Raw genomic sequence first — 22542 nt, 5'->3', positions numbered from 1 at the left:
GAGGCTGGGACAGCCCCGGTGAGGCCGAGACGCCCCTGTGAAGCTGGGACGGCTTCGGTGAGGCTGGGACGCCCCCGGTGAGGTTGAATCGGCCCCGGTGAGGTTGAATCGGCCCCGGTGAGGCTGGGACAGCCCCAATGAGGCTGGGACGGCCCCGGTGATGTTGAATCAGCCTAGGTGAGGTCGAGACGGCACCGGTGAGGTCGAGATGGCCCTGGTGAGGCTGAATCGGACCCTGTGAGGCTGAAACGGCCCCAGTGAGGCTGAATCGGCCCTGGTGAGGTTGAGACGGCCCCCGGTGAGGTTGAGACTGCCTCGGTGAGCTTGCAACAGCCCCGGTGAGGTTGAGGCATCCCCTGTGAGGCTGAGGCGGCCCCTGTGAGGCTGAGACGGCCCCTGTGAGGCTGGGACAGCCCCTGTGAGGCTGAGATGGCCCCTGTGAGACTGAAACAGCCCCTGGGAAGCTGATAAAAATACCACATGAACTCGCTCATTTATGGATAATAAGGACCATTATAGACTGATGAACAAAAAATGGATATTCCGGCAAAGCAGCATTGAGCAGACTGTCAAACTACAGTGGGAACCCTGGGGAATGTTGGTGGGGGTAGGAGATCAACCGAAGGATTTATATGCATGCATATGAGAATAACTAATGAACACAAGACACTGCGGGGTGGGGGAAGCCAGGGGAATGTCAAGGGAGGGGAAAAAGGAGACATGCGTAATACTCTTTGTAATACTTTAAGAAATAAAAAAAAAAATTAAAAAGAAAAAGAAATGTGGGTCCACAAGCTAGTTTCCAGCTTGAAATCTGAGCCTTTGTTGAAAATGGCTGATATTTAATGCAGAGTGGTCCCTCAAAAAAAAAGGAGTCTCATAGTCAGATATAGCCATGGGCATCCAATTTTGAATCTCTGGCAAAGATATATGTACCAAAATGTTCACTGCAGCAGATTAAGTGTATAGTAACACTAGAAACAATAAAACATTCCAGCAATAAAAGAGTGGTTGAATAAATTAAATGCTGTTAAAACAATCAATGTTATCTACATAAAATATACACACACATACATAGACACAGAAATGGAATCAACTCCAAGATATATAATTAAATGAGAAAATTTTAGGTTCAAAAAAGGGCCTGTACTATGCTCCCATCCTACATAATAAGAGAAACATACAAATTAGCCATCCCTCTGCTACGCTCAAGCCATGCCCACCAGCCCATCACAGTGACTATGCAAATTAACCCAACAAAGATGGCGGTTAACTTGCATATGCAGCCCATCACAGTGACTATGCAAATTAACCCAACAAAGATGGCGGTTAACTTGCATATGCAGGTGTCAGGTGCCCCAAGAGGTGATGGCGCCTGCAGCCGTGGGCTCCCAAGACTTTTGCCGGTTGGGGAGCCGAGGCCGCCTGCGCCTAGCCACGCCTGCGGGCTCCCAGGACCTTCGCCAGCCAAGGGAGGCGAGGCCATAGCCACACCCCCAGGCTCCCGGGGAGGCGAGGCGCCCACGTCTAGCCATGCCTGTGGGCTCCCGAGACTTTCGCCAGTCAGGGAGGCCAGGCCGCCTGTGCCTAGCCACACCCGCGGGCTCCCAGGACCTTCGCCAGCTCCAGGAGGCAAGGCCATAGCCATGCCCACGGGCTGCAGGGACTTTCGCCGGTCGGGGAGGCGAGACTGCCTGCACCTAGCCACGCCCATGGGCTCCCGGGACCTTGCCAGCGGAGAGCGGGAGGTTTGGAGGACTTGGCAGAGCAGGAGACCGCTGGACATAGAACAGAGCGAGAGAGAGGGCGGCTTGGAAGGCGCAGCTTCATCACCCCAGCTTCCTCATCACAGCTGTGGAAACTGACAGCAGGGAGGAGGAAGTCCTACCCCCACAGAATCAGCCAGAATCAGCCATTGGTCAGATAGCCAGGACTCTCATTCACCTGCATCTCAGATCGTGACAGTAGAGAGGTGGGACTATGTCTAAAGAACAACTGTTGATACAACGTAGCTCTGCAGCCGAAAGATGCCGGCGTTATCGACAGAAAGTGTCTGCAGAGCAGCGTGCGTCTGATCTTGAAAGAAGGCGGCACCTGCGACAGGATGTATCTGAACACCAGCTACTAGAAAAACGTCGCTCTGATGCTGAAAAACACCGGTGTTATCGACAGAAAATGTCTAAAGACCAACGTGCCTTTGAAGTTGAAAGAAGGCGGTGGCGACTACAGAATATGTCTAGAGAACAGTCATCAACAAGTACTACCAATACCGGTAGGAACTGCCTTCTCAGCAAAAATGGAGTACATGAGGATGCAATCCTCGAACATAGTTGTGGTGGAATGACTGTTCGATGTGAATTTTACCTATCACTAAATTTCTCTGATGAAAAACCATCCGATGGGAAATTTACTCGATGTTGTAGCAAAGGGAAAGTCTGTCCAAATGATATACATTTTCCAGATTACCCAGCATATTTAAAAAGATTAATGACAAACGAAGATTCTGACAGGAAAAATTTCATGGAAAATATTCGTTCCATAAATAGTTCTTTTGCTTTTACTTCCATGGGTGCAAATATTGCATCGCCATCAGGATATGGGCCATACTGTTTTAGAATACACGGACAAGTTTATCACCGTACTGGAACTTTACATCCTTCGGATGGTGTTTCTCGGAAGTTTGCTCAACTCTCTATTTTGGATACAGCCGAAGCTACAAGTAAAAGATTAGCAATGCCAGAAAACCAGGGCTGCTCAGAAAGACTCATGATCAACATCAACAACCTCATGCATGAAGTAAGTGAATTAACAAAATCATACAAGATGCTACATGAGGTAGAAAAGGAAGCCCAATCTGAAGCAGCAGCAAAATGTATTGCTCCCACAGAAGTAACAATGGCGATTAAATACAACCGTAACAGTGATCCAGGTAGATATAATTCTCCCCGTGTAACCAAGGTTGCTATCATATTCAGAAATGAAGATGGAAAACCTCCTTTTGAAAGGGACTTGCTCATTCAGCACCCAGAATACAATATTTCCTCAATAAACAATTTTCCAGAAAATCATTCTGGGATACCTGATTCCAAAATATACTATGGAGCTTTCTGAATATGCATCTAAGCACGTTCCCTTCCCAGCTCCTCTCTGCCATTCACCTGGTAAATCTCATTTTTCCCACTTATATTTTTCACACTCAAGGCGCAAGAGGTATTTGAAAAGTTGTAATGTCACTTTTCCTATGAAGTCATCTTTTTCTTTATCACAATCACTTTTTTTATTTTATAGTAAGCATATTAGTTTTCTATTGCTACTGTAACATATTACCACACATTTTGTGGCTTACACCACCACAAATTTATTCACTTACAATTCTGGAAGTTAGAAGTCTGAAATGAGTGTTATGGGAATAAAATCAAAGTTAGAAGGGTCGGTTCCTTCTAGAGACTAGAATAGAATGTTTCCCTGCCTTTTCCATCTTTGCATTTCTTCGCTGCCAGCATTCCTTTGCTGTTGGCCTCATTCCATCTTCAAAGCCAGCAATGGCCTATCTAATCTCTCTCACATCATATCCCTCTGATCTGTGAAGTCATCCTTGATTCCTCCTTCCCTTCCCAGTTATTTCTAGGTTTATTTCCCTCCGGACCCCCCATCTGTCTTTATTAATGAACTAGAGGCCCAGTGAATGAATTTGTGCATGGGGGGCTCTGGCCGGCCTGGCCGGCAGGCGTAGAATGAGTACAGGCCACAGGCGGTTGGCTGACTACCCCCAGATGGGGTGAGGGGGCCGATCAGGGGCTGGGCTTGCCAGGGAAGGGGCCGAGGGCGGTTGGCCATCTGGCCCAGCCCCCACCAGGGTGTTGGGGGCCCGACAGGAGCCCGGATCAGGCTGATTGACTGCTGCACGTCATAGCCACCCCTCATTGACCGTTCTGGTCGCTGGGCTTTTATATATATAGATTATCTTAGATGTCTTTTTCCTCTACTCAACAGATCTTTGAGAACCTGATGTGTAGTACTGTGCATGGCACAGAGTGAACCAGTGGCCCTCAATTCTAGCTGTGCATCAGAATCAAACAGTTTCTTTAAAATACTGACTTATAGAATCCCAGCCTTAAAGAGTCGTATTCAATAGATTTGGGACAAAGTCCTAAATTACTTTCTGATAGGTAAAGGGCAACCAGGGCTGAGAACCTCTGTAGCAGATACAAAAACTTATGCCAAAGACCTATACCCATTCATTAAAAAGAAGACATAAATATTCATTCCACCAAGCCTGAACCAATTTTGAAGGTTCCTCCCACTTAAGAAACATAGAGACAGTATGGTCTCTTGTTCACTAATGCTCTGGTTCCTTACTATAAAACTGATACACTTTATTTTTTTAAAATATATTTTTATTGATTTCAGAAAGGAAGGGAGAGGGAGAGATAGAAACATCAATGAGAGAGAATCACTGATTGGAAGCTTCCTGCACACCCCCCACTGGGGATCGAGCCCGAAACCTGGCATGTGCCCTTAACTGGAATCGAACCGAGGACCCTTCAGTCCATAGGCTGACACTCTATCCACTGAGCCAAACCAGCCAGGGCAAACTGATACACTTTAAAGCGACTGTGGAAGGGCAGCAAAAGTAGTGGAATGTACTAGGCCCAACCAAGGTAATGGCACAGGTGTGCAGAGACCAGGACAAACAGCTTTATTTGGATTGAGAGTTGGAGAATGTGGGGAGGACCTGAAAATAGCATACTGAACTAAAGAATAGAGATTAAATTCCAAAATGGCAGTCAGAACTCATCAACAAATGGACTCTACTTCCCAGCAGCCTTGCAGTTAGTGCAATCAATTAAAGGTCTGCAGGGAAATATATTTGCCATTAAATTGGCCAAGCATGCCACAATTAAAAAAAAAAAAAGTAGTTCGTTTTTCTCCCACAATTAAGTTTCCACAACACCTCCCCAACTACAAATATTACAAAAGAAAGTTAAAAATCACATTTTCTAGCTCTTTAGACTTATTTTCAGCATTTAGCTCAAAGGTTTCACCGTCTTCAAAAAATAGTTCTCCTTAAACCTCATCAGCTAAAAGCTCTATCCAAGCACTGTGAAGACGGCCTTTGCTAGCCCATGGCAATTCTTTTCCCATTTCCCCTAAGCAGTTAGGGCTGAACAGCAGAGTGAGTCTCAGATTGGGGTAGAGGGTAGGGGGGCACAATGGCTAATTTTCCCCAGTGCAAGATGGCATTGAAGCTTGATGGGAGAGCAGAACTGGAGAGACTTGAAGGTAGGGTCCAGACCCTGTATTCAGTCAGAGTCACTGCTGGAAGAGGAGGAGGAGGAGTGCTGCAAGGGGAAAGGGGAAAAGGAGATAGCATCCAATCCAAATGACATTTGATCACTCCATGGGACATTCTTTGATTCTCTACCCTGCCACTCAGGTACATAAGAAGGTCAGGAGTTTTAAACCAGATTGTCCCTTAAATCGCAAAAGCAAGGATTTCCTTAAGCAGTGAGGATATAGGAATGGATTAAACCATCCTAATTCATTGTACAGAATTTAACATACTTCATATAGAGCAAGTTTTCCAACCTTCTTTACCAAAGCCAATGCAAGGAATAAATTATAGGCACAAGCTAGGGAATAGCTGCTTCCTTATAAATGCTCATTGATTAGCTGCATGGAAAGTTCCTAGAGCAGTGGTTCTCAACCTTCCTAATGCCGCGACCCTTTAATACAATTCCTCATGTTGTGGTGACCCCAACCATAAAATTATTTTTGTTGCTACTTCATAACTGTAATTTTGCTACTGTTATGAATCATAATGTAAATATCTGATATGCAAGATGTATTTTCATTGTTACAAATTGAACATAATTAAAGCAGTGATTAATCACAAAAACAATATGTCATTATATATGTGTTTTCCGATGGTCTTAGGCGACCCCTGTGAAAGGGTTGTTCGACCCCCAAAGGGGTCGCGACCCGCAGGTTGGCGACCCACAGGTTGAGAACCACTGTTCTAGAGGCTATGAACCTAAGAAAAGTGAATAGAAACAACAGCTGTGTGTGCATTTATATCTCTACTTTTTCCTAATTGGGAGAAAGTGGGATAGAAAGTTGGGAGACTCCTAGTCGAGGTACTTTACATGCATACTCCCATCAACAACTGTCATTGAAAACATTTTGAACCCTGGCCGGGTAACTCAGTTGGTTAGAGCATCATCCCAATATGCCAAAGTTGCAGGCTCAATCCCTGGCCCTGGTTGGGGCATGTGTGGGAGGCAACCAATTGATATCTCTCTCTTACATCGATGTTTCTCTCTGTCTCTCCCCCTCCCTTCCACTCTCTCTAAAAATCAATGGAAAAATATCCTCAGGTGAGAATTAACAAAAAAGTATACACACACACATATTGATTTCAGAGAGAGAGAGAGAAGCATCAATAATAAGAGAATCATTGATTGCATGGCCAAAGTGGGGATTGAGCCCACAACCCAGGCATGGGCATAGGCCCCCTGACAGGGAATCAAACCATGACCTCCTGGTTCATAGATTGATGCCCAACCACTAAGCAATACTGGCCAGGCTAAAAGATTTTGTTGTTGTTGTTGTTAGTCCTCACCCAAGGGTATCTTTGGTGAAGGGAGCAGGAGAGACAGGGAGAAAGAGAAACATCTATGTGAGAGAGACACATCGATTGGTTCCCCCAACCAGGGCTGGGAATCAAGCCTGCACCTGAGATATGTGCCCTATACTGGAATCAAACCCACAATCCTTCAGTCCGAGGGCCAACACTCAATCCACTGAGCCAAACAGGCTAGGGCTAAAAGATTATTTTTTAAAAAAAACAACAACAACAATTTTGGAGTCTCTCCAGGGTAATTTATCCCCCATTCAATCTCACCGTTCCTTCTCCTCAGACTTCTACAAAAGATCCAGAACCAGGAATTAGTGCCCAAAGCCATAAGGAAATAAATACTAAGCAGTAAAATGTTAATTAAGGCCTCCTCAAGATCCAGGTTGATTCAATCCTTGCAGAGTTGTCCAGAGAACTACTTTTACCCTTTACCCTTCTGTTTCTTTGTTATGGGGTGGGGCCACAACATTAGTAACAAAGAAACAGAATTTCCGGAGGATGAGGCCCAGAAATCAGGATTTTAAAAAGATTCCCAGGTGATTCTAATGTGCAGCCAAGGTTGAGAACCACTGCTGTAGAATGAGGATACTTACTTAGCCTTGGGGCTGAGCATAAAACTTAGGTTTTGAGGCTGAGAATCACTAGTCCTCAATTTCCCCACTGGGTGGGCAGGTCAAAAAGGCCTATGTAATTAACACAACACCCTGAAGGAGAGAAAGGAACTCCAGGAACTAGGGCCAGATTATTATTTATTAATTATAATATAAGACTGTTTTGTCAAAAGACTGACCCTACTGCCCTGGTGGGTGTGCTCAATTGGTTGGAGTGTTGTCCCGTATACGGAAAAGGTTGTGAGTTTGATTCCCCAGTCGGTCAGGGCACGTATGGAAGGCAATACTCTCTCTCACCACCACCCTTCTCAAATCAGCAAGCATATCCTCCGGTGAGGATTAAAAAAAAAAAAAGCTGACCCTGTTAACGGACATTTGACCACCTCAGTGGGTATATACAATTAAAATCGCATCTGGGAGTGAGGGAGGGGTTCAAAAATTCTGGGAGAGAGAAAAGCAGACAAGAAAGGCTTTTGATTCTGAGATCCATTCTAAGGCTCAGCCTAGCCCAGTGATGGCGAACCTTTTGAGCTCGGCCTGTCAGCATTTTGAAAAACCCTAACTTAACTCTGGTCACATATAGAAATTTTTTGATATTTGCAACCATAGGAAACAAAGATTTATATTTTTGATATTTATTTTATATATTTAAATGCCACTTAACAAAGAAAAATTAACCAAAAAAATGAGTTCACGTGTCACCTCTGACACGCGTGTCATAGGTTCGTCATCACTGGCCTAGCCCCTCACCTGTAGAAAGCCCAATTAGCTTAATATTTCTTTTCAAAATTATCAGATTCTTCCCAGTGGGAATCCTATATAATAAAAGGCTAATATGCAAATATCCCCTTGACTGGGAGTTCGACCAGGGGGCAGGGCCGGTGGGCCAACCACTCTCGGCCCCTCCCCTGGCAGGCCCTACCCCACCCCCTACCGCCCCTCCACCCCATGGGGTAGGCCGGCCAGACCCCACCCATGCACGAAGTCGTGCACTGGGCCTCTAGTCCTTTATAAAAAGGAAGAACCATCACCAGAGCAACACAATCACTGCCCCATGTCCTCAGACTGTGAATCCCCCTCAGTCACCCCCTACTTGCCTAGTCTCTCTGAGGGGGCACCCCTTCCTAGCCAAGCTCCAGAGGGCACTGACCTTGCCATGCTTATGGTGCGCCTGCGACTTTTTTTGAGCTTTCTTCATTTTCTTCCGCATCTTCTTGTCCGTCACCATTCCTGGTGCTACCATGCCAGGAGCCAAGGGATTAATAGGAGGCATGCCAGGGGCAGGTGGTGGATATGGAGGGGGATAGGGGCCTGATGGTTGGTATCCTGGATATGCTGGTGGTGGCACAGGATAAGGGGGCCCGACTGGGGGGAAAGCTGGATTCCCCTGGGGAGCTCCTGGGGGAGTGGGAAAGGGGCCAAGGGGAGTAGGAAACGGGCCCGGAGGAAAGGCAGGATTGACAGGCGGTGGATGGGCAGGATTGGAACCTCCAGGGTACCCGACATTAGGGGGATATGGATTTGGCCCTGGCTGCCCTGGTGGAAGAAGCAAAGAAGAAATTAAGATTAGGATTACCCGATCAACCAAAGGACTTGTATACATGCATATAAGCCTAACCAATGGACACAGACAACAGGGGGGGGTGAGGGCATGAGTGGGGGGATGGGGGGCAATGGGGGGAAAAGGACACATATGTAATACCTGAATCAATAAAGCAAAAAAATTAAAAATAAAAGATTAGGATTACCCAGGGCCTCTGACAACAAATAACAAAAAGGCAGGGATTCAGTTTCTCACTCAATACTTAAAGGGAAATGGAAAAGTGAGGAAGGAGAATGGAAGGTAAGGGAAACAAATCCACGTAGAAGAGATAAAAGGTCATGTCCCTCTCCCGCTGGGAAGAGAGGGAGATGGTGAACTCGAAGGAAAGACAAAAGCATGGGTCAGCCATAGTCTAGGGACGTGGCCTTTGCAGATGAGGGGAGAGGTGGAAGGAAAACAGAGACGTCCTGTTGTGGGGCCCATTTGGAAAGGGGTTGGGGTGGGGAAGAGAGCACCCCAAACACCTACCGGCACTGGGATTCCACATGGTCAGGTGTTCGCTACAGCCTGAGGAGAAAGAAGGCAAAAAGCTGACCGCCCGGAGGTGGGGAGGGGATTTAGGGACCGCGCCCCACCCCAAAGCCTCCAGCTCTACAGTGGGCTCCGACAACCACCATGACCCCCACCTAACACGTGTTTCTTCCACTGTTCCTTCGCCCTCAATACCCATTTTATTCCTAGTCCCCTAACCACGGGAACCCAGCTCCCAGGGCAGCTCCGCCGTCCACTACCTCGGTCCACAGCGGGAGGTCTCCACCTCCGCGAACTTCGCAATCCCCATCACTCATCTCCCTTTCTGTGTCCGTGACTTTAACCACCCACAGATTCAAGAAGGATTTTAAACAACTTCACCACCATCCCCCCGCGGGGACAGGGGACAGCACCCCCACCCAGGCTAAGAGAAGGACCCTCCTCCAAGCCAAACCTGGAAGGTGTAAGAGAAAAAACCAGGAAGGTGGCTCAGAAAAGACCCTCCACTGTTTACATATGTAGACCCACACCCTTGCCCATTAAAGAGAGCACATGGAGACCCTGGCTCCCAGCTGCGAACGGACCCCTGACCCAGGAGCGGGAAAGGGAGAAAACTGGGGAACCCGGAGGCGCCGTCACCTTTACAACCCCACCTGGGCTCAGCTGGTCCTTCTCAGGCTCCGCTCTCACTTCCTCTCTCACTTCCTGGTCACGCCCCCACCGCTTCCGCTCCGGCACCCGCCTCTGCTACCGCCTAATTGGTAATTATGTGGTCGTTCGGCGTTGTGATTGGAGAAAACGCCCGTCAATTACTCTAGTCCCTGCCAGGCTAGCCGGCTGCGGTTGCAATAGGGGCGGGGCCGGGCACTCTCAGGGCGAGGCGGGCCGGAGGGGTGGGCGGAGGGGCGGGCGGGGCGGAAATTCCTAGGTGTGGGGCTGGGAGAGACTGGTCCGGAGAGGGAGAAACCGGTTTCTGGGCACAGCCCTTAAGATACGAAGAAGAAATTCAGCACCTGCCCCCTGAGCTTCTCGTCCAGGGGGTGCAACACCTTATAATGTGAATGCGGTACCCTGTGGTATATGCAGAGCGCTTAGGGACGAGGGGAAGCGCTGAGTCTCAGCACCAGCCTCAATATTGCCACCTCCCTCTTAGTTGCCGTGGGAAGTAAAGAAACGTTGTTGCCGGAAATAGATGTCCTAATCTCTCCTAGGATGCCCCATCTCCATTGCATAGCTCCGCCACCTGTCAAATTGCAGAAACTAGGAGCCACCTAGGCTAAGTGAAGGACCCTCTTCCAGGCGAAATCAGGGAAGTGGCTCAGGAAAGATCCTCAAATACTTTATGTGGACACACCCACTCCCAGCTATCGAACTGCATAAACCAGAGACCCAAGGAGGTCACCCTTGATGGCTCTGCTCTCTCGGTCGCTTCTTCCCAACCCTTGTGCAACACCACTGCACTGTGGAACCCTGCACTTCTCTTCATCTTCCTTGCTCCCAAGCTACCGTCATCTCCTGACTGGATTGCTGCAATGGCCTTTGTTTTGTTTTGTTTTTGTAAAACACAATTAACAAGCGTGATTTAGTGAATATATATAGAACCATGCACCCAAAAGTTTAAAAATACTCATTCTTCTTAAGCATACTTAAGAATATTTTACAAAAATTGGTCTCAACTGAGTTTGCCATTTTGAACTAAAAACTTTAATAGATTTATTAAATACTTTTTATTTTGAAATATTTTTAAACTCACAAGAAGCTGTAAAAATAGTAGAATTCCCATGTACCCTTTATCTGACCTCCCCAATGATAGTATTTTACATAATCACAGTCCATTTTGATATATTTTTAAGTGAACATATTAAGATTTTATCCTATATAATAAAAGCCTAATATGTTAAGTGTCCGATCCGTTGGTTCCGCCATTCGACCAGTCGCTATGACATGCACTGACCACCAGGGGGCAGACGCTCCCACTGGTAGGTTAGCTTGCTGCTGGGGTCCGGCCATTCGGGACTGGGCGAGACAGGCTGGACACTCCCTGGAGCCCTCCCAGGGTCCCTACCCAGCCCAAGCCCTGAAGCCAGGGACCCCACCGGTGCACAAATCCATGCACTGGGCCTCTAGTTGTCATATAATAAAACAAAATATGAAGCTTAGAACTGGATCACTTGACCCTTCCTCTTCTTATCACCTCCTAGTTCAAAATGCTTGCATCTCTTAACACGGTAAGCATCATGTCAGTCACTGGTGACTGACACTATACTTTCTGTCCGGACCAGACCAGTCAGTCACTGGTGCCGCCAGCATATCGGTGAAATCGGATATCTTGGGCTAAACGGAAAGGAAGACAAAACAGGCTTGGCGCTTAACGTGTTAATAGCCAGCATTCTCTTAGATCTGCAGTTGGGCTCAATGCATTCAAGCCTCAGCACAATCTTCTTTGTAGTTTTAGCCTTTTATTCAGAAAATCAGCTTAGTCTGCCCATCATAGCCACTCTGCTTCCTGTCATAATGCCGCTTTCCCTATGCATTCAGAGAATCCTTGCCCATCTTGTACTGTGTTACTTTCTGGGGTTGATGCTTGCCACACTTCTTACAGAAAGTTGGTGGGTTTTAGGAACGTTCACCATGTTTGCGAGAGCACTATCTGCAGAGAAAGCCATTTTGATATATTTTTACCAGGTTTGTGCTAAATATTTGAGATGAATTAGAACATTTTCTATTTTTTTAAGCTCTAGGGCAATTTATATCTACATTATTTCTTTCTTGGAAGATTATCGAGTTTGAAAAAATTATTGATAATGGGCATGATGCTATTAAAAAAATTTTTTTAGCTCTAACTACTTTGGCTCAGTGGATAGAGTGTCAGCCTATGGACTGAAGGGTCCCAGGTTTGATTCTGGTCAAGGGCACATGCCCAGGTTGCAGGCTCAATTTCAGTAGGGGGCGTGCAGGAGACAGCCAATCAAATGATTCTATCTCATTGATGTTTCTTTTTTTTCTTAAATATATTTTTTATTGATTTTTTACAGAGAGGAAGGGAGAGGGATAGAGAGCTAGAAACATCGATGAGTGAGAAACATCGACCAGCTGCCTCCTGCACACCCCCCACTGGGGATGTGCCCGCAACCAAGGCACATGCCCTTGACCGGAATCGAACCTGGGACCCTTCAGTCCGCAGGCCGACGCTCTATCCACCGAGCCAAACCGGTTTTGGCGATGTTTCTTTTTTATTTATGTATTTTTTATTGATTTCAGAGAGGAAAGGAGAGTGAGAGAGAGAGAGAAATATCAATGATGAGAGAGAATCATTGATCGGCTGCCTCCTCCATGCCCCCTACTGGGGATCAAGCCTGCAACCTGGGCATGTGCCCTTGACTGGAATCGAACCCGAGAACCTTCAGTCCACAGGCCGACGCTCTATCCACTGAGCAAAACCAGCTGGGGCTCATTGATGTTTCTATCTCTCCTTCTCCCTTCCTCTCTGAAATCCATAAAAATATATTTAAAAATTAAATTAAATTTTTTTTGTCTCCTTCCACCCAGATTTTGCCCTCCCCTCCCTCTGGCTCTCACCACATTGTTGTCTGTGTCCATAGGCTATGCAAAAAAGCTCTTTGGCTGTTCTCTTCACCTTCTTTCACCATGTCTGCCCCAGTCACTTCCCCTCTGACATCTGTGAGTCCGTGTATCTAGTTCTCTGGTTCTATTTTGTTCGTCAGATTCCATATATAAGTGAGATCATATGATATTTGTCTTTCTCTGACTGGCTTATTTCACTAAGCATAATAATCTCCATCTCCATCCATGCTGTTGCAAAAGTAAGAGTTCCTTCCTTTTTGCAGTCACACAGTATTCCATTGTGTAAATGTACTACAATGTTTTTATCCACACATCTACCTACCAATGGACACTTGAGCTGTTTCCAGATCTTGGCTATTGTAAATACTGCTGCTATGAATACTGTATAGGAGTGCATATATTCTTTCTGATTGGTGTGTTGGGATTCTTAAGAAATATTCCCAGAAGTGGGATTGCTGGGTCAAAAGGCAGTTCCATTTTTAATTTTTTGAGGAAACTCCATACTGTTTTCCACAGTGGCTGCACCAGTCTGCATTCCCACCAACAGTCCCCTTTCTCCACATCCTCTCCAGCACTTGTTGTTTGCTGATTCATTGATGGTAGCCATTCTAGCAGGTTCGAGGTGATATTTCATTGTGATTTTAATTTGCATCTCTCTGATGATTAGTGACCTTGAGTATTTTTCATATTTCTATTGGCCATCTGTATGTCCTCTTTGGAGAAGAATCTATTCAGGTCCTTTGCCCACTTATATTTTTATTTTTTAATTTATATATTTTTTAAAATACATTTTCATTGATTTCAGAGAGGAAGGGAAAAGGAGGGAGAGATAGAAACATCAATGATAAGAGAGAATCATTGATTGGCTGCCTCTTGCACATCCCCTCCCCTCCCCCTCCACACTGGTGATGGAGCCGGCAACTTGGACATGTGCCCTGACCCGGAATCGAACCATGACCTACTGGTTCATATTGACGCTCAACCACTGAGCCACGCCGGCCAGGCACCCTTGGTCCAATTTTAAATTGGATTGTTTGTTGTCCTGGTATCAGTTGTATAAGTTCTTTATATATTTTGGAAATTAACCCCATATCAGTTGTATCATTGGTGAATATGTTCTCCCATATAGTGGGTTCCCTTTTCATTTTGTTGATTATTTCTTTTAGTGTGCAGAAGTTTTTTAGTTTGATGTAGTCCTATTTGTTTATTTTTTCTTTTGTTTCACTTGCCCTAGAAGATATATCGGCAAAAATATTGCTACAAGAGATGCCTGAGATTTTACTGCCTATGTCTTCTTTTAGATTTTTATGGTTTTTCGACTTACACTAAAGTCTTTTATCCATTGTGAATTTATTCTTGTGTATGGTGTAAGTTGGTGGTCTACTTTCATTTTTTTTTACATGTACCTGTCCAATTTTCCCAGCACCTGGATTAAAATTCTGGCTTCACCACTCATTGTGAATAAGTTATTTAACCTCTGAGCCATCGATTCCCTCATCTGTAAAATACAACTGTCCCTCTATATTCGCAGGTTTTGCATAGGGTGGTTGTGATGAGATAATCATGTATTTGTCACATAATAAACAGTTACTATAACAATACTATAACAATTCTCATTAATATTAAGAATTATTACTATTTGACCAGAATAATTTTAACCTCTGTGCAGGACCCTCATAAGTTGCCAATATCTTCCATATCTCTCTTCACCAACCTGCTAGTTGGAAAATTCTCCTCAGACTTAAACTCAGATTATTTAAATAATGCTTTTAGCCCTAACCGGTTTGGCTCAGTGGATAGAGCGTCGGCCTGCGGATTCAAGGGTCCCAGGTTCGATTCCAGTCAAGGGCATGTACCTTGGTTGCGGGCACATCCCCAGTGGGGAGTGTGCAGGAGGCGGCTGATCGATGTTTCTCTCTCATCGATGTTTCTAGCTCTCTATCCCTCTCCCTTCCTCTCTGTAAAAAATCAATAAAATATATTTTTTAAAAAAGAATGCTTTTAAAGCTCACTTCAGCTCATTCATTAAACCAGTAATTATTTACCATGCTCTGTCATTCATTCATTGAACAAATATTTCTCAAGCTAGCCAGGTACTGTTCTAAGCACTGGAGAAAGAGCGAAAACACGGTAGAAAAAAATAAAACATCTCGCTTTCATGGAGTAATATCCTTGTGGAAGATAAATAAATATATAATAAAATGTCAGAAAGTGATGTATATTATGTAGAAAAATGAAGTAAAGGGAGGAGCTGTGGTGCAAGTATTTATAGATCTTTGGAAGCTGTGGATAAGAGTTCAGATCTTATACTAATTGTGAATGGAAGCCTCTGGAGCAAGCATGCCAAACTCGCGTTTATTTACATAAATGAGGCATGCAGCCCGCCGGCCGCGAGTTTGACATGCTTGCTCTGGAGGATTTTGAGCACAGGAATGACATGATCTGATTTTCATTTTTTAAAAATCATAAAAACATCCTATATAATAAAAGCATATTATGCAAATTGTCCCCTCCACCGGGAGTTGTCTGGGAGTTTGACCAGGGGGCGGGGCCCACTGGGGGAAGGGTGGGAGGCCCCAGCTGGCGGCCAGCATCCAGCAGCTGCTAGGGATCCTACCAGTGCACGAAATTTGTCCACTGGGCCTTTAGTTATTCATAATACCCCAAAGGCAGAAGCAACCCAATGTCCATAAACAGATGAATGGAAAAACAAAATATGGTATATAAGTACAATAGAAAAGTATTCAGCTTTAAAAGAAAGGAAATCCTGCCCTGGCCAGTGTGCTCAGTTGGTTGGAGCATCGTCCCATACACCAGAAGGTGGTGGGTTCAATTCCCGGTCAGGACACATACCCAGGTTTCAGGTTCCATCTTCCAATGGGGCAGGTGCAGGAAGCAGCCAATCCATCTTTCTCTCTCACATCAGTGTGTGTCTCTCCCTCTCTTTCTCCCCTCCTTTCTCTAAAAATCAATTTAAAAAATTAAATGAAGTGACTCAGTTGTTGAGGGTTGGTCCATGAATCAGAAAGTCATGGTTCAATTCCTGATCAGGGCACATGCCCGGGTTGGGGGCTTGATCCCCATTAGGGGGCATGCAGGAGGCAGCCAATCAATGTTTCTCTCTCATTGATGTTTCTATCTTGCTGTTCCTCTCTCTGAAAATCAACAAAATATATTTTTAGATTACATTTTTTTTAAAGAAAATTTTAACAAGGGAAGGAAATCCTGTCACATGCTGCAACATGGATGAACCTTTTAAGTGAAATGAGCCAGGCCCTAAAAGACAAATTCTGTATGATCCCACGTATATGAAGTACCTAGAGTAGTCAGGTTCATAGAGACAGGAAGTAATCGCCAGGCACTGGAGGCAGGGGAGAACAGAGAGTTAGTGTTTAATGGGCACAGTTTCAGTTTGGAAAGATGAAACAAGTTCTGAGAAGAATGGTGGTGATGGTTAAACAACAATGTGAATGTATTTATTGTACTGAACTGTATGCTTTAGATGGTTAAAAAAATTCTGGCAACTGTGTGGTGATAAAACAAGATAGGGACACCTGATTAAAGTGGAAGCAGGGAGCCCCGTTAGGAGGCTACTGTTGTAGTCCAGGGGAGGGACGGTGGTGATTTGGATGGAAATTGTGGAGATGATCGGGAATGGTTAGATTCTGGTTATTTTTGTAAGGTGGAGCTTAGCAGATTTGTACAGTGTGAAAGAAACAGCCCTAGCCAGTTTGGCTCAGCGGATAGAGCGTAGGCGCGGACTGCAAAGTCCCAGGTTCAATTCCGGTCAAGGGCACTCCACCCACTGAGCAAACGGGCTAGCACTGATGTTTTTTCACCTAATATTTTTTCTGGATATAGACTTTTATTTATTTATTTTTTTAAATAATTAAATCTTTATTGTTCAGATTATTACATTTGTTACTCTTTTTTCCCCCCATAACTCCCCTCCTCCCAGTTCCCACCCCACCCTCCGCCCTCACTCCCCACCCACTGTCCTCATCCATAGGTGCATGATTTTTGTCCAGTCTCTTCCCACATTTCCCACACCCCTTCCCCGGCCAAGCATAGTCAGTCCATTCCCTTTCTATGTCCCTGTTTCTATTATAATCACCAGTTCATTCTGTTCATCAGATTATTTATTCACTTGATTCTTAGATTCATTTGTTGATAGATGCGTATTTGTTGTTCATAATTTGTATCTTTACCTTTTTCTTCTTCTTCCTCTTCTTAAAGGATACCTTTCAGCATTTCATATAATACTGGTTTGGTGGTGATGAACTCCTTTAGCTTTTCCTTATCTGTGAAGCTCTTTATCTGACCTTCAATTCTGAATGATAGCTTTGCTGGATAAAGTAATCTTGGTTGTAGGTTCTTGGAATTCATCACTTTGAATATTTCTTGCCACTCCCTTCTGGCCTGCAAACTTTCTGTTGAGAAATCAGCTGACAGTCGTATGGGTATTCCCTTGTAGGTAACTGAGTTTCTTTCTCTTGCTGCTTTTAAGATTCTCTCTTTGTCTTTTGCTCTTGGCATTTTAATTATGATGTGTCTTGGTGTGGTCCTCTTTGGATTCCTTTTGTTTGGGGTTCTCTGCGCTTCCTGGACTTGTAAATCTATTTCTTTCACCAAGTAGGGGAAGTTTCTACCATTATTTCTTCAAATAGCTTTTCAATATCTTGCTCTCTCTCATCTCTGCACCCCTATGATCCTGATGTTGGTACGCTTGTAGCTGTCCCAGAGGCTCCTTACACTATCTTCGTATTTTCAGATTCTTTTTTCATTTTGCTTTTCCGGTTGGGTGTTTTTTGCTTCCTCGCATTTCAAAGCTTTGACTTGATTCTTGCGCTCCTCTGGTCTGCTGTTGGGAGTCTGTATAATATTCTTTATTTCAGTCAGTGTATGCTTACTTTCTAGTTGGTCCTTTATCACACCATCGAGGGTCTCATTAGATTTCCTGTACATCTCATCAAGTTTATCGACAGCCTCTAGAAGCCTCTTGAGAGACCTCAAAAGTGTGGTTTTGAATTCTATATCCAGTAGCGTGCTTTCCTCCGGTTCTGTCCTTTGTGGCCTGTTTCTTTGTCTTGGCATTTTATTATGCTTCGCTGAGTCAATAGAGTGGCTCTCCGTGTTAAGTGTCCCAATTACCTGAGGTAGACACTCTTGGTGCCCCCTTGTGGTCTCTGTGAGCAGTCTTGTAGTCAAGCCTTCATTGTTGTAGGTAATTACTACTTGACCTCCAGGCCAACTGGCTGTGAGAATCAGCTGTGTTTGCAGTGGGAGAACTTCTGTCCTCTAGGGAGGTGCTAATCTAGCCTTTGCCTGAGGCTATCCGGCAAATGGCTCTGTGCAGGGCTTGGGTGGGGCGGGTCCCACAGGATCAACAGGGCAGAGGAGGGAGCAGTTATGGCTGCTCTCAGTCTGTCCCCAGGGGCTCTGCCTCTCTGTCCCAGCAACTGCTGCAAACCTCGGAGGGACCGAAGCCAGACAGTCCCGCTTCTCCCGTTTGAGTCTGGGTCCCCAGAGACTCGCCCGGATCTGGAGCTCAGAGTCTGAGGCTCCCTCTGGATTGAAACAGTCAACCGTGCCCTCAGCCACCAGCCCGCGCTGCGCGCACTCCGCACCTTAGTATTTTACTTCAGCACTGCGCCTCCTCTGATTCTCGGTTCCTCCTAGTTGTAGAACTTCCACTCAGCCAGCCTTCCTGTGGTTCTGGATGATGTCCGTTGCGTCTTTTAGTTGTGTTTTTGAAGTGGTTGTTCGAGGCAGCAAAATCCCGTGTTAACCTATGCCGCCATCTTGGTTTCTCCTGGATATAGACTTTTAAATTTAATAAGTAAATACAGTTGGCCCTTGAACATGACTTTGAACTGAGCAGGCCCACTTACACGTGGATCTTTTTCAATATCTGTACAGTTTTCAACCCACTGATGGGAGTCTGCAGATGGGAAGGGCCGATTTCATGCATTAATCTATGCCATTTTATACAGGGGACTTGAGCATCCTCAGATTTGGATATACACAGGGGGTCCTGGAACCAATCCTCCACAAATATCAAGGGATAACTTAAGTGATTTTCAACTGTGCGGGGGTTCATGCCCCAAAACCCCACGCTGTTCAAGGGTCAGCTGTATTTAATTTTTTTTTGCCCCACCCCCTAACACCATCACATTGTGGGTTTAGATTTCAACCTATCAATTGTGGAGGGACACAAACATTGTGTCCATAGCTGTATTTCCACCGTCTCTGTAAATTTAAAATTATTCTAAAAACAGTTTTCAAATATTGGGAAGATGACTTCATAAGTTATATAAATGTCTAACCACTGCTGTACACCTGAAACTAATATAATATTGAATGCCAACTGTAAATGAAAAAAAATGTTTTAATTAAAAAGCAAATGGAAAATAAATAATAAAATGGTAGGCCTAAATCTAGTCATCTCAATATTCACATAAATCTTAATGGCCTAAACACCCCAATTAAAAAGTAGAATGAGCCCTAGCTGGTGTGGATAGAGTGTCGACCTGCAGACTGAAGGGTCCTGGGTTTGATTCCGGTCAAGGGCACATGCGCAGGTTGTGGATGCAATCCCAGTGGGGGGCGTGCAGGAAGCAGCCCATCAATGATTCTCTCTCATCATTGATATTTCTATCTCTTTCTCTCCCTTCCTCTCTGAAATCAATAAAAATATATATATTTTTAAAAAGTAGAATGATCAGAATGGATAAAAGAGACCCAACTAGCCCTGGCTGGGTTGCTCAGTGGATTGGAGCGTTGTTCTGTACACCTAAAGATTTCAGGCTTGATTCCCAGTCAGGGTATATACACCTGGGTTGCTGGTTTGATCTCTGGTTGGGACATATACAGGAGGCAATCAATTATAGTTTCTCTGTCACATCCATGTTTCTCCTCCCACCCTCTCTCTCTCCATTCCTCTTCTCTCTGAAAGTCCATAAATATAAAAATATTGTATTTAGCCCTGACCAGCTTTGCTCAGTGGCTAGAGCGTCGGCCTGTGGACTGAAGAATCCCAGGTTCGATTCCAGTCAAGGGCATGTACCTTGGTTTCAGGCACATCCCCAGTAGGAGGTGTGCAGGAGACAGCTGATGGATGTTTCTCTCTCATGGATGTTTCTAACTCTCTATCCCTCTCCCTTCCTCTCTGTAAAAAATCAATAAAATATATTTTAAAAATATTGTATTTAGCCCTAGGCGGTTTGGCTCAGTGGATAAAGCGTCAGCCTATGGACTGAAGGGTCCTGGGTTCGATTCAGTCAAGGGCACATGCCCAGGTTGTGGACTCATTCCCCAGTAGGGGGCATACAGGAGGCAGTAGATCAATGATTCTCTCTCATCATTGATGTTTCTCTCTCTCTCACTCTCTCTCTGAAATCAATAAAAATATTTTTAAATGTGTTTAATTTTAATAGACAAAACATGCTAACAGCGCAAAATTCAAGAGGTAAAAATACAGGTAGATAGTAAAAATCAGTCTTCTTCCAAGATCACCACCTCTGCCTTCAGCCATAGTTTTTCTCCCATAAGTTCACTCTACTCAGATATTTATGTTTTCAAACTTCTGAAGAGCTTATTTACATGCATTCTACCTCTCTATGAGCATGGACTCGCTAATCATGGTAATACCAACTAGGTAAACACTAGATTTGGTGAAATATTCCCATTTTATCATAGAATCATAGAATTATAGGGTTGAAAATGACAGAGAATGATGCTTTCAACTTCCTGAGAATATTAAATAAATAAACTTTTCGAAGAGTTCATAGTTAGGAGAGCCAAGATGATAATCTCGGTTTTTTGGCTTCTATGTTAGTGATGCCTTCAATGCAACACAGTACAATACACCCACTCAAAATTACTGCAAATAAACATTGTAATGCTTACCACAACCCTCCCCTTGTTCCTTGTATTTATGGCCTCTCTGACATTTTGGAGATGGACATAGTTGTTGTTTTGGTTTTTTAAAATAAGCTTTATTTTTTTAGAACAGTTTTAGGTTTACAGAAAAACTGATACAGAGTTTTTATATTCCCCACACCCAGTTCCCCTATTATTAACATCTTACATTAGTATGTTATGTTTGTTACCAGAATGAATCAACGTTGACTTATGATTGTTAACTTTATTCGGATTTCTTACGTTTTTACCCAATGTCCTTTTTCTGTTCCAGGATATCACATTCCATTTAGTCACCATGTCTCCTTAGGCTCCTCATCATTGTGATAGTTTCTCAGGTTTTCTTTACTTATGATGATCTTGAAACTTTTGAGGAGTGCTGAATGGGTATTTTATAAAATGTCCCTCTATTGGGATTTGTTTGTTTTTCTTGTGATTGTAGGTTTATTTTTATTTAACATAACCCTATGCTTGCCAGCATAGGTCTATATATTCTTTTCATATGACATTACCATTTCTAATAACTTATGGCATTTTCATAAACATTGTTTTTAATGATGAAAATTCCTGCTCTGTTACTTAAGGTCTGTGTGACCTTAGACATATTCTTAAACTTCTCTGAATCCTTGGTTTCCGCCTTTGTAAATGGTGCTCATAGGAATGTCACGAAACAAGCAAGTAGACTGTTGTGCAGAGGCAAAATACAATGCAGTTATGTTTAAAGATTGTTTACAGTGGTGTTTAACCTAGATTGGGGGGGAAAGAGGCGGTCAAGCGGTAATTTCAGTAGTTGAGGCTGCCAGACCTAGGAGGGAGGAAAGGGGGATGGTACCCAGCAGCTGGCCCTGCCCATACAACCTCAACGGGTAAGATGAGCTGGGGCCTCAGGAAGGGACAAGAACATCTTCCTTATTGGGCTCTTCTAGGACCAAGAGAAACTTGGTGTCCTTGAGAGTCGAGGAAGAAGGAAAGGCAGCCCTGTTGTTGAGGGGGGGGCAGGAGCTTGGATTTTGATGTGTTTAGTTTCATGTGGTGGCTGCCTATCCAAGAGATGATGTCTTGTAGAGATTTAGAGACCTGGGTCTGAAGGAAGGTGAAATCTCGGGGCCTGAGAGTAGATGGGCTCTCCAGAGGCTAATCCTGGAACTCTAGAACAACCAAGCTAGAAAGGGGCTAGAATAATCTCAATGCTCAATCACAACTGCTACCATTTACAAAGTGTTTACTAAGGCCAGGAGCTGTGTAAGACGTGTCACCTTTTTTTCACCCTGAATTGACCCTGCAAAGCAGGGTACGTGTTTTTCTCCACACGTCACACAAGATGGAACTGAGATTCCAAGGGTGAAGAAACTTGCCCGAGGGCACAGAAGTTAGTTGGTCACGGAGCAGGAAGCAATCCTGTGGTAGTGAAATCAGGACTCCCCCACTGTTCTTCTGGGATTGGACAAAAAGGCTTCCAACCCCTTATATAGCAAATAAGGAACCTGAGCCCTAGAAAGAGGAAGTAACTTGCCCAAGGGCACTTGGAGAGTTAGAAACCGAGCCAGGGTTATACACCAGGCAGGCACTTGTAACTGGACTGACCTTGAGGGGTACCCATTAGTAAAGATGCCCGGGTTGGGAAAGAAAAGCCAGTAGAGAAAACATAAAAAAAATAAATGACGGAAGAAGTTCTCAGCATGGCTCGCAAAGCCTTGCCTACAGTTCTCCTTGTC

At 44.6% G+C, this 22542-nt stretch overlaps 1 protein-coding gene across 8 annotated transcripts in view; it reads right to left on the bottom strand.

The window, feature by feature from the left end:
- Nucleotides 1-10051, bottom strand: part of PRR13 (proline rich 13) — a 17954-nt gene extending 7903 nt beyond the window's left edge. Inside the window, exons 1-3 of one of the 8 annotated variants that reach the window (XM_014461780.2) lie at nucleotides 9976-10051; nucleotides 9320-9358; nucleotides 8399-8784 (exon numbers count right to left, since the gene is read on the bottom strand). In XM_014461780.2, the coding sequence (XP_014317266.1) occupies nucleotides 8399-8784; nucleotides 9320-9338 (405 nt within the window). In that variant the 5' untranslated portion in view covers nucleotides 9339-9358; nucleotides 9976-10051. The other 7 variants (XM_014461782.2, XM_006095739.3, XM_014461781.2 and 4 more) reach the window with 7 other exon arrangements.
- Nucleotides 10052-22542: the final 12491 nt, after the last annotated feature.

The sequence above is a fragment of the Myotis lucifugus genome, unplaced genomic scaffold, assembly GCF_000147115.1.
Source record: "Myotis lucifugus unplaced genomic scaffold, Myoluc2.0 scaffold_160, whole genome shotgun sequence".
In the NCBI taxonomy this organism is placed as follows: domain Eukaryota; kingdom Metazoa; phylum Chordata; class Mammalia; order Chiroptera; family Vespertilionidae; genus Myotis; species Myotis lucifugus.
The sequence above is the reverse complement of the archived record's forward strand: the minus strand, read 5'-3'. Positions and strand labels throughout refer to the sequence as shown.